The sequence below is a fragment of the Cherax quadricarinatus genome, chromosome 39, assembly GCF_038502225.1.
Source record: "Cherax quadricarinatus isolate ZL_2023a chromosome 39, ASM3850222v1, whole genome shotgun sequence".
In the NCBI taxonomy this organism is placed as follows: domain Eukaryota; kingdom Metazoa; phylum Arthropoda; class Malacostraca; order Decapoda; family Parastacidae; genus Cherax; species Cherax quadricarinatus.
Genome location: NC_091330.1, coordinates 27,627,007 through 27,640,686, shown reverse-complemented (window position 1 = coordinate 27,640,686; position 13,680 = coordinate 27,627,007). Strand labels below are relative to the sequence as shown.

The following is a 13,680-nucleotide window of genomic DNA, read 5'->3' as shown; positions in this document are numbered from 1 at the left end:
AATTTTGACAATAATATGAATATTTCCTTTGGTTTATATAAATTAGATCCATTTATAATTAATAGAATTTGGGAAGAATTTAATAATACACTGGACAAATAATTTTTAAATTTTCTTGGGTAGAATAGTTTGTGGGGTGAGTTGTGCAAAGGACCTATCCAAGTTGGGTCGGCGCGTGTCAGGTGTTTAACCGTTGTGGGATCTGATAGTGAGGTGCTGGCCAGACCCCTTATATAGCTTCCTTGGATGCTTTACTTTCATAGTTCCTTGATAATGTGAGTAGTCACGAAAGTGCTTGGAATTTCTCTATTCTTTCAGAGTGGTTGTTTTGCATATTCTGAAATCACCTGTTTACTGTGATCTTATTGCATATATAGTATATATATAATATATATATATATATATATATATATATATATATATATATATATATATATATATATATAAAATATATATATATATAAAATATACATATATATAAAATATATATATATATAAAATATACATACACAACTGATATAACTGACTGAACTTAAGACTTGTGCATATTTAGAACCAATAATTTTTCTTCCCATTCTTCAAATTGAATGTCGTCACTTCATAAGTTATATATTAATTCCTTTGAATCTTGTTAATTTCCTTATCTGAATGTTTTTTTCTGTAAAGTAATTTATTCATTTTCAGTATAGAAAACCAATGAAAATATTTTATTCATAATAAATATGCACATATATTAAACATGTTGTGATGTCTTTCTGGTATGGCAGCTAGAGTGAGTGGTGAATATTTTCTTTGGGTCACCCCACCCTGGTAGAGAATGGCCCAAGATTTAAAAAATATATATATTTAGTATACACATTTATACATAACAAATTTGAATATATGAGATAAATAACTTCATTGCCAGATATTAAGCAATAAGAACACATTAAGCCAATTGAAGACACAGAAATATGCTGAGAACCAATTATGGAGCACCTCTAGGAAATGGACATGGTATAGTGATTGGGATATACAGTATATACTTTACAGAAGCCATTTAGTACGAGTATTTAAAAACAGGCTTGTAACTACTGTAATATGAGCCAAAATAAAAATAAGAGAAGACAAAAGAAAGAGTACAAATATATGTTGACCTGGAAGAATGACAAGTTCCTTCTAAAGGTTACAGTGTGATTGTTCCCAAGAGTGAAGGTGATGCAGTGAAGACAGAGAAATTGTGCTTCATACTTTGCTTGAACGTGTCATATGGGCATTGTAGTTATCACATGAAAGGGCTTCTCTAACTACAATACAAAGTTAAGAGAATTTTTTTAAACAGAGATCCAATAGGAATATATAAAATTCAACAATTTGCACAGTTCTTGGGACGCAGCATCTGCAGCGTCACTATAGTGAGTATTACTGGTTATGGCTGCGGCGCCTAGCGAGCCTTACCTGACTCTCCACACTTGAAAGACTCATCACTGAATGTTACTTCATTATACACTTACACTATAATGGGGCTGTGTTTTTCACTCGTGCATTGTTTGCAACAATAGTTGCTTGTAGTTCTGATTCACTTCCCATTAACACACACTTTCCAGTTCCCTACTGCGTCGGCGACGTGCCTGTCTTCGTCTGTATTCGTTAAATTCCTGTTTCATTGCAGCAACACGTGCCTCCATCGACTCGTGGCGCCGCCGCCCACCTGACCCGTAGATCTCAGAGTCGCTGAGGCCACGCTCGCCTGATGGAACACGGGTTCTTGACCACTCAGCAGCTGCATCCTCCCCAGGTGTGGGACTCAACACTGTGTCAAATTCGTAGTGGTCATCCACACTTATATCAAGTGGCTGCTGTGCAGTCACAGGTATGGTGATGGGTGGAGGTCGTGGAGATACCATAACTATATTACCAGAATCCACACTAGCATCTAATCCTGCTGATACAAGCCGCTGTCGTCGCCCAGCCATACCTGCCTTTATACCTGAATGGCGTGGTCCTGTGAGAGAAGGCATACGAAACTGTGGCAATACTTGACGTGCTGCCCACTCCTCATATGGGGGGGGATGTGGTGGACGTAGCCAAGGTGTAGGGCGACTGCGAGGAGCTGCCAAGAGCCAGGCAGGTGGAGCTGGTGGTGGTAGATCCGGGGCTTCCGTGGTTTCTGTGACTTCTGAGGCTTCAAGACGTGAGGAATCAAGGCCTAATGCTGACAATGACTGTCCTGACTGTGACGAACTTTGCTGCTGAGATGTATTTTTACTACCAAACCCACTAGAAGAGTCAGGGGACTGCTCTTGAGATTGTTCGTGTGATTGCTCACGACTTTCTGGAGCACTAATACCACCAGTGTGCCTTGTGGGATGGCGGCTAGATGTAAGTCTAGTCTCTGATCGCCCTGCAGAGCTTAGTTCTGGGGCACTACTCGTTAGTGGTGCCTCTCCAAAAAGGCCACTACGTACCCGCCCAATGGCCTCCTGCAAACGTTCACGAGTGTATGTCACAGGCTGGTCACTACTAGAATCACTATCTCGCGTCCTACCCACTGCTCTAGGCAAAGGGTCAGGTACTCTGGTCTTTGTACTGGAAGGGGGTGGGGGAGGCAGCGGTCGTGGCCTGGGCAACCCCTGGGCCCTTTGCTGGTCCTGAATAGCACGTGGGCGGGGGGGCGAGCTTGTGGCCAGCGGCTTTTGATTCTCCGAGGAAGAAGGTTTGAGCAAATAGGGGGGGTCCCGCCCCAGTATTCGTTGATAAGCGTCACGTCTCGGAGGAAGGTTAACATAATGGCGTGGGATGTCTGGTATGCGTGGAGGCTGGATATGACCAAGTGCCTCCCGCACCACAGGGTCTTCCCTTACCAGTGGTGGTGAATGTACATGCTGGCCAGACTCCAACACTGTCAGCTCTGGTCGACCAGTTTGATGTGAAGGATGGCTCACTGGGCGGGTTGTGGGCCATACATGTGTGGGGCGGTGAGGGGTAATCCAGGCAGAGTCCAGTGAAGGATGTGGAGGTGCTGCCCAGGCCTGTAATTGTGGGTGTAAACGTGTTGGAGGAGAATGAACTTGTGCTCCTACTAAAAGGCGACCTGGGTGTAACTGAGAGGTGGACAGTGGTGGTAGCTGACGGGTATAACGATGATGAAGTACTCGTAAAGCATCTCCGTGAGGTGGTGTCATAGTAGCTGAGATACCATGGGCAGATGGTGTTCCTTGTGCTGAATTAGGAAAGGATGAAAGTACAGTAGAGGGAAATGAACGTTCCACACTAGATGGTTGCTGAACACTGCTCACCTCACTAAATGATGCTAATTGAGCTAACTGACTCCATTCTGAACTTAAAGGCCCTGGGGAAGATGCTCTAAAACGTCTGGAGCGTGGAGACCAGACGATATCACCAGGGCTTTCTGGTATAACATGCCGGCCAAACTCAGGAGATACAGGAGGTATTTGTGAATCAGGTGCATCCCATCTGCCACTGGATTGATCAATTTGAGTACTTGCTGGCCATGGTTCTTCATGTGTGCTGGCACCAGAGCCATCTGAACGTAAACTAAGACGAGGAGGAAGGGGCTGACGGTGATGGAGGCGACTAGCTGTGCCAGCACGTACATGATAAACACCACTCTCTACCCCCACTTCATCTCTAACCCATCTAGAAGAAACCTGCCCCTGATCTCCACCAATAGGTATTCCCCCAACACCCCGAGTAGGTCGTCTTGGTGATGTAAAACCACCTTCTTCACTGTCTTTGTCCAGCACAAAACGACCATCAGTAGTGCGGGATATCCAACTAAGGGGTTGGGAGTACTCAAGCTCAACAGAGTATCGGACATCTCGTGGGAATTGCCGTCCACGTTGCACACCATATTCACGATAATCATCATCTGCAGTCTCTCCAACTGTGTCTTGCCCTGCACAGCTAATATCCTGAGTTGCTGCACTAGTGTCTAAGGGCCTGCTGTCTGTTGAATCTAAGAGTCTGCCTCCAAGTAGGACGCCTGCCACCCATGCCCACTCCCATCTTAAACCTGGTATCCCGCACCGTAGTAACCTGTGCATGCAGGAAAAAATTGTAGTCATTACTTTAAAGTCAAAATGAACCTCTTCATAAAGAAAGGTTCATCATTTACATAAATATTATCTAAAATTTTGGAAACACACTACAACACAACATCCTATATTTTCATAGGACTGTACCTTAATACCTCAGTATTTGTGCTTCTGCATTCACAAATTTACCTGTCTGTGAGTTTTATTTTATAACCCATGGTCTGTCATCACAGGACCAGCTCAGGGACTTACAACTCTCATACACCATTTCATAATCTCCAGCAAAGTACTACTACTGTATTATTATTATTATTATTATAATCAAGGGGGAAGCGCTAAGCCCGTAGGATTATACAGCGCCCAGGGGGGGATGTGGAAGGCATTCAGGCTTAATTCGGGGAACTGGAGCACATTCAATTCCCTAAATCAAGAGCCCCTCACCAACATAATCCTACTGTAAAATAAATAATATATATATATATATATATATATATATATATATATATATATATATATATATATATATATATATATTATATATATATATATATTCAGTCAAAACACCCACTCAGAAAGAAGAGAGAAATTCCAAGCGCTTTCGTGACTACTCACATTATCAAGGAACTTGATAATGTGAGTAGTCACGAAAGCGCTTGGAATTTCTCTATTCTTTCAGAGTGGTTGTTTTGCATATTCTCAAATCACCTGTTTACTGTGATCTTATTGCATATATATATATATATATATATATATATATATATATATATATATATATATATATATATATATATATATATATATATATATATATATATATATATATATAATGTAGTACAGTAGCTGGACCTTGTGACACTCGTGAATCTCCATTCTCATACAGATGCTCTTCGACTAACAATAATAATTTTATTTACTAAATTTTCATTTTATGTTTACCTCTAATAATGACAATAAAAATCTTTAAGATAACCTTAATATTTCTGCTAAAGGACCCAGTTTTCCTGCAGCTGTTAAAAAAAAGATTTTAAATGAATCATTTAAGTAACTACTGTACTCTATACTCTAATTTTTTGTATAGTATCTGCAAATTCACCTTTTGTAAGGTTCTCACATAATACACAATTACAGAGTGCAAAACTGTACTGTACATATCCATTATAAAAATAACATGAATAATTTTATAACAAGGTTTAATATAGTATATTCATCAAGACTAAATATGATGTAAAATATAACCTAACTAGATGAACATGCCAAGCAGATTATACAGCAACATGAGTATATTTAAAGAAATAGAATAATTTAAAACCAATAATTTCAAAGCATTAGTGTACAGAGAGGTCAAACCTATTAATAATACTGATGCTTTCTAAAGTCACTTTATATGTACTACTCCATGCAATATACACCAGCGTACTGACAAGAAGCAATCAATAAGTGACATCACCATCTCTGAAAATATTATTATTATAATCAAAAAGAAGCGCTAAGCCACAAGGGCTATACAGATCTCTGAAAATAAGCAATGGGTAATGAAATAAAACAAAGTTAGTATTAGGTGGAAAAAATGTAAAAATGAAGAATAACCTGGAGGAATTAAGTTATGGAAAGGACTTTGCTTCCACATTTTTTCAGCAATGTGTCTGCTTATTTTTATTTTTTTTTTTTCAACTGTATTTGAAATTGGGAAACTACCTTTGAATATTCATATGGTACATTACATTATTAAAATGACCAAAGATAGAGAGGAATGAGATTTAATTTTTTTTTTCAGCACCAGCTGTTTCCCACCTCAAAATTGTATTACAGCCTCTCCTCACTTAACGACGAAGTTCTGTTCCTAAGGCCATGTCGGTAAGTGAATTTGTCACTAAGCAAGGAACATACTATAATGGCAGTGGGTTTGTGTCAACCATCTTTGATATTATTTTAATGTTACCTTTGCACCATTTATAACATATTTTGTATATTTTTTTTTTAATGTTTATACAGTAGTGTACTGTATATTGTAATAAACAGAATATAGAAAATCAGCTCTAATATACATTACTTAGGTATGCATACTGGTCAGAGAGCCCGTCGTAAGTCCAAGTCATCAGTAAGTGAGTAGCATTGAAAATTGGGTTGGGCAAATATTTTGTTAGTGGGAAGGATTGTAAAGGACCTGCCTAGTATGGGCCAACAGGCCTGCTGCAGTGTTTCTCCTTACTGACAGAGTTCCATTCCTAAGACCACATTGTTAAACAAATTCGTTGCTAAGTTAGGAGCATACTATAATGGTAGTCAGTTTGTCAACTGTCTTTGATATTGTTTTAATGTCACCTTTGCACCATTTATAACATTTCTGGTATATTTTTAAATGTTTATACAGTAGTGTACTATATATTGTAATAAACAGAATAAGAGGAAATCAGCTCTAATACACAGGTATGAATAATGGTCAGAGAGCCTGTCGTAAGTCCGAGACATCAGTAAACGTGTACATCACTACATCTTCAGTAAAGCTTTTGAGGCCGTAGATCATGATAAAGAATTCGATATTGTTTATTTAGATTTTAGTAAGGCTTTTGATAGAGTACCGCACCAGAAACTGCTAAAGAAAGTGGCAACTCATGGCATTGGGGGAAAAGTGCTGTCATGGATCGAGTCATGGCTCACTAATAGGAAGCAGAGAGTATGCTTAAACGGGGTTAAATCCGAATGGAGATTTGTAACAAGTGGCGTTCCACAGGGTTCAGTCTTAGGCCCGTTGTTGTTTATAATATACTATATCAATGACCTTGATGAGGGTATTACTAGTGATATGAGCAAATTCTCCAATGACACAAAGATAGGTAGAATAATTGATTCAAACGTAGATGTCAGGGAACTTCAGGAGGATTTAGACAAACTATTCTTGGTCAGAAAAGTGGCAGATGCAGTTCAATGTAGATAAGAACATAAGAAAGGAGGAGCACTGTAGCAGGCCGTTGGCCCATACTAGGCAGGTCCTTCACAATCCATCCCACTAACAAAAACATGTGCCCAACCCAATTTTCAATGCCACCCAAGAAATAAGCTCTGATAACTCTGTCCACTCATATGCAAGTCCCACTAAAATCCAACCCCTCTCTCATGTATTTATCCAACTTAAATTTTAAAATACCCAAAGTTTTAGCCTCAATAACTCAACTAGGTAGACTGTTCCACTCATCAACTACCCTATTTCTAAACCAATACTAAACTTGTCTAATTTGAATCCATTACTGCGGGTTCTCTCTTGGAGAGATATCCTCAAGACCTTATTTATATTCCCTTTATTGATACCCATCTTCCACTTATTCTTCAATCATGTCTCCCCTCATTCTTCGTCTAACAAGTGAATGTAATTTAAGGGTCTTCAATCTTTCTTCATAAGGAAGATTTCTAATGCTTTGTATTAATTTAGTCATTCTACGCTGAATGTTTTCTAATGAATTTATGCCCATTTTGTAATATGGAGACCAGAACTGAGCTGCGTAATCTAGGCGAGGCCTTACTAATGATGTATAAAGCAGTAATATAACTCCTGAACTTCTGTTGCTTATTATTATTATTTTATTATCACACTGGCCGATTCCCACCAAGGCAGGGTGGCCCGAAAAAGAAAAACTTTCACCATCATTCACTCCATCACTGTCTTGCCAGAAGGGTGCTTTACACTACAGTTTTTAAACTGCAACATTAACACCCCTCCTTCAGAGTGCAGGCACCGTACTTCCCATCTCCAGGACTCAAGTCCGGCCTGCCGGTTTCCCTGAACCCCTTCATAAATGTTACTTTGCTCACACTCCAACAGCACGTCAAGTATTAAAAACCATTTGTCTCCATTCACTCCTATCAAACACGCTCATGCATACCTGCTGGAAGTCCAAGCCCCTAGCACACAAAACCTCCTTTACCCCCTCTCTCCAACCTTTCCTAGGCCGACCCCTACCCCGCCTTCCTTCCACTACAGACTGATACACTCTTGAAGTCATTCTGTTTCGCTCCATTCTCTCTACATGTCCGAACCACCTCAACAACCCTTCCTCAGCCCTCTGGACAACAGTTTTGGTAATCCCGCACCTCCTCCTAACTTCCAAACTACGAATTCTCTGCATTATATTCACACCACACATTGCCCTCAGACATGACATCTCCACTGCCTCCAGCCTTCTCCTCGCTGCAACATTCATCACCCATGCTTCACACCCATATAAGAGCGTTGGTAAAACTATACTCTCATACATTCCCCTCTTTGCCTCCAAGGACAAAGTTCTTTGTCTCCACAGACTCCTAAGTGCACCACTCACTCTTTTTCCCTCATCAATTCTATGATTCACCTCATCTTTCATAGACCCATCCACTGACACGTCCACTCCCAAATATCTGAATACATTCACCTCCTCCATACTCTCTCCCTCCAATCTGATATTCAATCTTTCATCACCTAATCTTTTTGTTATCCTCATAACCTTACTCTTTCCTGTATTCACCTTTAATTTTCTTCTTTTGCACACCCTACCAAATTCATCCACCAATCTCTGCAACTTCTCTTCAGAATCTCCCAAGAGCACAGTGTCATGAGCAAAGAGCAGCTGTGACAACTCCCACTTTGTGTGTGATTCTTTATCTTTTAACTCCACGCCTCTTGTCAAGACCCTCGCATTTACTTCTCTTACAACCCCATCTATAAATATATTAAACAACCACGGTGACATCACACATCCTTGTCTAAGGCCTACTTTTACTGGGAAATAATTTCCCTCTTTCCTACATACTCTAACTTGAGCCTCACTATCCTCGTAAAAACTCTTCACTGCTTTCAGTAACCTACCTCCTACACCATACACTTGCAACATCTGCCACATTGCCCCCCTATCCACCCTGTCATACGCCTTTTCCAAATCCATAAATGCCACAAAGACCTCTTTAGCCTTATCTAAATACTGTTCACTTATATGTTTCACTGTAAACACCTGGTCCATACACCCCCTACCTTTCCTAAAGCCTCCTTGTTCATCTGCTATCCTATTCTCCGTCTTACTCTTAATTCTTTCAATAATAACTCTACCATACACTTTACCAGGTATACTCAACAGACTTATCCCCCTATAATTTTTGCACTCTCTTTTATCCCCTTTGCCTTTATACAAAGGAACTATGCATGCTCTCTGCCAATCCCTAGGTACCTTACCCTCTTCCATACATTTATTAAATAATTGCACCAACCACTCCAAAACTATATCCCCACCTGCTTTTAACATTTCTATCTTTATCCCATCAATCCCGGCTGCCTTACCCCCTTTCATTTTACCTACTGCCTCACGAACTTCCCCCACACTCACAACTGGCTCTTCCTCACTCCTACAAGATGTTATTCCTCCTTGCCCTATACACGAAATCACAGCTTCCCTATCTTCATCAACATTTAACAATTCCTCAAAATATTCCCTCCATCTTCCCAATACCTCTAACTCTCCATTTAATAACTCTCCTCTCCTATTTTTAACTGACAAATCCATTTGTTCTCTAGGCTTTCTTAACTTGTTAATCTCACTCCAAAACTTTTTCTTATTTTCAACAAAATTTGTTGATAACATCTCACCCACTCTCTCATTTGCTCTCTTTCTGTTGCTTACACTTCGTGATATAAATCCCAGTAATCTGTTTGCCTTAGTACGTATGCTTAAGCATTGCTATCTTGGTTTAAGGTTACTGCTTATCATAACTCCCAAGCCTTTTTCACAATCTGTATGGCTAAGTTCTACGTTATTTAACTTATAATTGCTATGGTTATGGACACTCCCAAGCTTCAGAACCTTGCATTTATCTACACTGAACTGCATCTGCCACTTTTTTGACCAGGTATTAAGTTTGTCTAAATCCTCCTGACGTTCCCTGATATCTACGTTTGAATCAATTATCCTACCTACCTTTGTGTCATTGGCGAATTTTCTCATATCACTTGTAATTCCCTCAAGATCATTGATATATATTATAAACAATAATGGGCCCAAGATTGATTCCTGTGGAATGCCACTTGTTACAGATCCCCACTCGGATTTAACCCCATTTATACACACTCTGCTTCCTGTCTGTGAGCCATGACTCAATCCATGAGAGCACTTTTCCCCCAATGCTGTGAGCTACCACTTTCTTTAACAGTCTTTAGTGCTGTACTCTATCAAAAGCCTTACTAAAATCTAAATAAACAATATCAAATTCTTTATCATGATCAACAGCCTCAAAAGCTTTACTGAAGAAAGTCAATAAATTAGTTAGACAAGAACAGCCTCTCGTGAATCCGTGCTGAATATCATTAATCAGATTATGCTTATCCAGATGGCTTCTTATAATCTCAGCTATAACTGGCTCTAGCAATCTGCCTACAATTGAGGTCAGGCTTATCGGACGGTAATTTGACAGCAACGACTTTTCTCTGGCTTTAAAAATAAGAATTACATTAGCCATCTTCCACATATCAGACACTACACTTGTTTGAAGATATAAATTAATAATATTAGTTAATGGTTCAGAGTTTTGTTTTGCATTCCTTAAGAACCCTTGGAAAAAGCTCATCAGGACCCGGCGATTTATTTTGTTTCAGTCGATCTATTTGTTTCATAAACATTTCACTAGTGACTGTGATGTTACATAACTTATCTTCTTCAGGCCCATTATAAAAATTAATTACTGGGATATTGTTAGTGTCTTCCTGTGTAAAAACCGAGAGAAAATAATTATTTAAAATCGAACACATTTCGTTTTCTTTGTCAGTAAGATGCCCATAGTTATTTTTAAGGGGCCCTATCTTATCTCTAACTTTTGTTCTATACACCTGGAAAAAACTTTTTGGGTTAGTTTTCGAATCCCTAGCAACTTTAATTTTGCACTTCCTTTTAGCTTTTCTTATCCCCTTTTTAGTGTCCCTCTTAATGTCAATATACTGATTCATAAGATGACCCTCCCCTCTTTTGATACATCTACAAATTCCTTTCTTCTCCCCTAAAAGATATTTGAGCCTATTATTCATCCATTTTGGGTCATTTTTATTCAATCTAATTTCTTTATACAGGATAAATGTTCTTTGGGAAGCATGTATTGCGTTAAAAAAGCTGTCATACTGATAGCTCTCTTTGCTACCCCAGTCAACAGATAAGTGTTCTCTAAGCCCATTGTAATCTGCTAAGCGAAAATCTGGGCCCATTACTGAATTATCCCTACTGTCATACTTCCATTCTATGCTAAAGGTAATTGATCTGTGATCGCTTGTGCCGAGTTCCTCTGTAATTTCTAAATTATTAACAAGGATTTCCCTGTTTACCAGAACCAAGTCAAGCAGGTTATTTCTCCTTGTAGGTTCTGTCACAAACTGCTTCAAAAAACAGTCCTGAACTACTTCTAAGAAGTCATTTGATTCTAAATTCCCAGTCAAGAAATTCCAGTCAATCTGACTAAAGTTAGTCCCCTAGAATTACTACAATATCATGCCTTGTGGTCTTAACAATTACCTCCCACAGTAATCTCCCTTGGTGCCTATCTAAGTTTGGGGGACAGTATATCACTCCTAGAATCAATTTTTCATTCCCTCTGAAAATTCTATCCAGACAGACTCTGTATGTGTTACTTCAGACTTAATACCCATTTTTATGCAACAGTTCAAGCGATCACGGACATGCAGTGCCACCCCACTCCTCTTCCCGATACTTCTATCGACATGAAACAATTTAAAACCCTGAACGTGACATTCCGCAGGCATGTCCCAATTTTTGGAATTAAACCATGTCTCAGTGATGGCAAATACATCAATGTTACCTGCACTAGCAACTAATCTCGACTTGTCCATTTTATTCCTAGCACTATGGCTATTAGCATAATATATTTTTAAAGACTCTCCTTTCTCTTTACCCTTCCTGCTCATTTCTGTTTTTCCACTAAACCTATTACTGTCCTTGTCACCTAATGCCACTGGCTTTCCAATATCCACCTCATTCTGCCTATTACTAGTTCCCCTAGAACTGGTAATATTACTACACTGGGGCTTCACTGTATTCCCACCAAAACTCATACTACTAACTATTCCTAGTTTAAAGCCCTAACACCTCCCTCCACTGCAGTTGCTAGTGCCCCCACCCCAGACCTAGATAAGTGAACCCCATCCCTGGCATACATGTCATTCCTGCCATAGAAGAGGTCCAAGTTGTCAATGAATGTTACAGCATTTTCCTTACAGTATTTGTCCAGCCAGCAATTGACACCAATTGCCCTGGACAACCATTCATTTCTAACTGCTCTTCTTGGCAAAATACCACATATGACAGGGTTCCCACCTTTCTTCCTAATTATTTTTGTTGCTGACCTATACCTGCTAATCAGGTAAATGCAAGGTTCGGTTCTGAAGCTCGGGAGTGTCCATAACCCTACCACTTGTAAGTTAAATAACGTAAAACTTAGCCATACAGATTGCGAGGACTTGGGGGTTATGGAAGTCCAGAGGTTATACTGCAGCTTTATACATCATTAGTAAGGCCTCACCTAGATTACGCAGCTCAGTTCTGGTCTCCATATTACAGAATGGATATAAATTCGTTAGAAAACATTCAGCGAAGAATGACTATTATTATTATTATAATAAAAAAGAAGCGCTAAGCCACAAGGAAGAATGACTAAATTAATATGTAGCATTAGAAATCTGTCTAGCTGTCTGTTTATTTGTCTCTGCTGTGTGTGTCTGCCTGCCTGTGTATCTGTCTGCCTGTGTATCTGTCTGCCTCTGTGTGTATCTCTGTCTGCCCGTCTCTCTCTGTTTCAGACAGCCACTCATGAATCAACAGGTATTACACATGATGAATCTTCACATCTGATTCCTGAACAAGTGGAAATGCATATTACTTGCCTGTCATGCTTATGCCTTATATCTCTAAGCACAGTACAGCACTTTGTCTGGATTTTTTTTGATTATCCTATGTAATTTACACTATGCATGATAACTGTACTTATGTATACCTGTGAGATAGAGACAGAGATATACAGAGATAGAGAGCCAGAATAAATTAGCCAGTTACCCACCCAGCCGACCTGCCGAATATGTATTACAAATGTTCCAGAATTATTTCCTTTACCTAGTGCATAGGTTATAGGACATTCTGCCAGGATGACACTATCACTGATATCAAAATTAAAAGGATGTAGCACAAATGTTGCACATGGGTTATTATTGAGGTTTTGGATATTTCCTCAACCACTTGTGGCCACATCCATCTTAAAGCCGCTAAACTCAGGGTTACCATCACTTTCCTCTTAACCCTTTGACTGTCGCAAGCCCCTTTCTGAAACTGTCATTCTATGTCGAAAAATTTTTGGAAAAAAAAAATCTTTTCCCGATGGTAATGATACCAAAAGTAGGAAATTTGATCGAAAACTTATGGAATTATGCTCCTGCGAAGTTAGCAATCTCGGTGACATTGGTGATTTTGCCAACTTTGAGCCCTATTTTTGGCCAATTCCATTGTTCCAGTCAACCAAACTCATAGCTATTTCTTTAGAACTCCATTTTTTCTATCAACTGAGTACAAGAAACCTCCCATTTACTGAATTCAACTACCCAATAAAAGATGCCAGTTTTAAAATAGGGTCCAGA

At 39.4% G+C, this 13,680-nt stretch overlaps 1 protein-coding gene across 5 annotated transcripts in view; it reads right to left on the bottom strand.

The window, feature by feature from the left end:
- Positions 1 to 480: 480 nt before the first annotated feature.
- LOC128696401 (protein turtle-like) overlaps positions 481 to 13,680 on the bottom strand; it is a 1,392,149-nt gene continuing 1,378,949 nt past the window's right edge. For 4 of the 5 annotated variants that reach the window (XM_070092535.1, XM_070092536.1, XM_070092538.1 and 1 more), the window contains one exon: positions 481 to 4,038. In XM_070092535.1, the coding sequence (XP_069948636.1) occupies positions 1,569 to 4,038 (2,470 nt within the window). In that variant the 3' untranslated portion in view covers positions 481 to 1,568. The remainder of the gene's footprint in view (positions 4,039 to 13,680) is intronic. The other variant, XM_070092539.1, reaches the window with a different exon arrangement.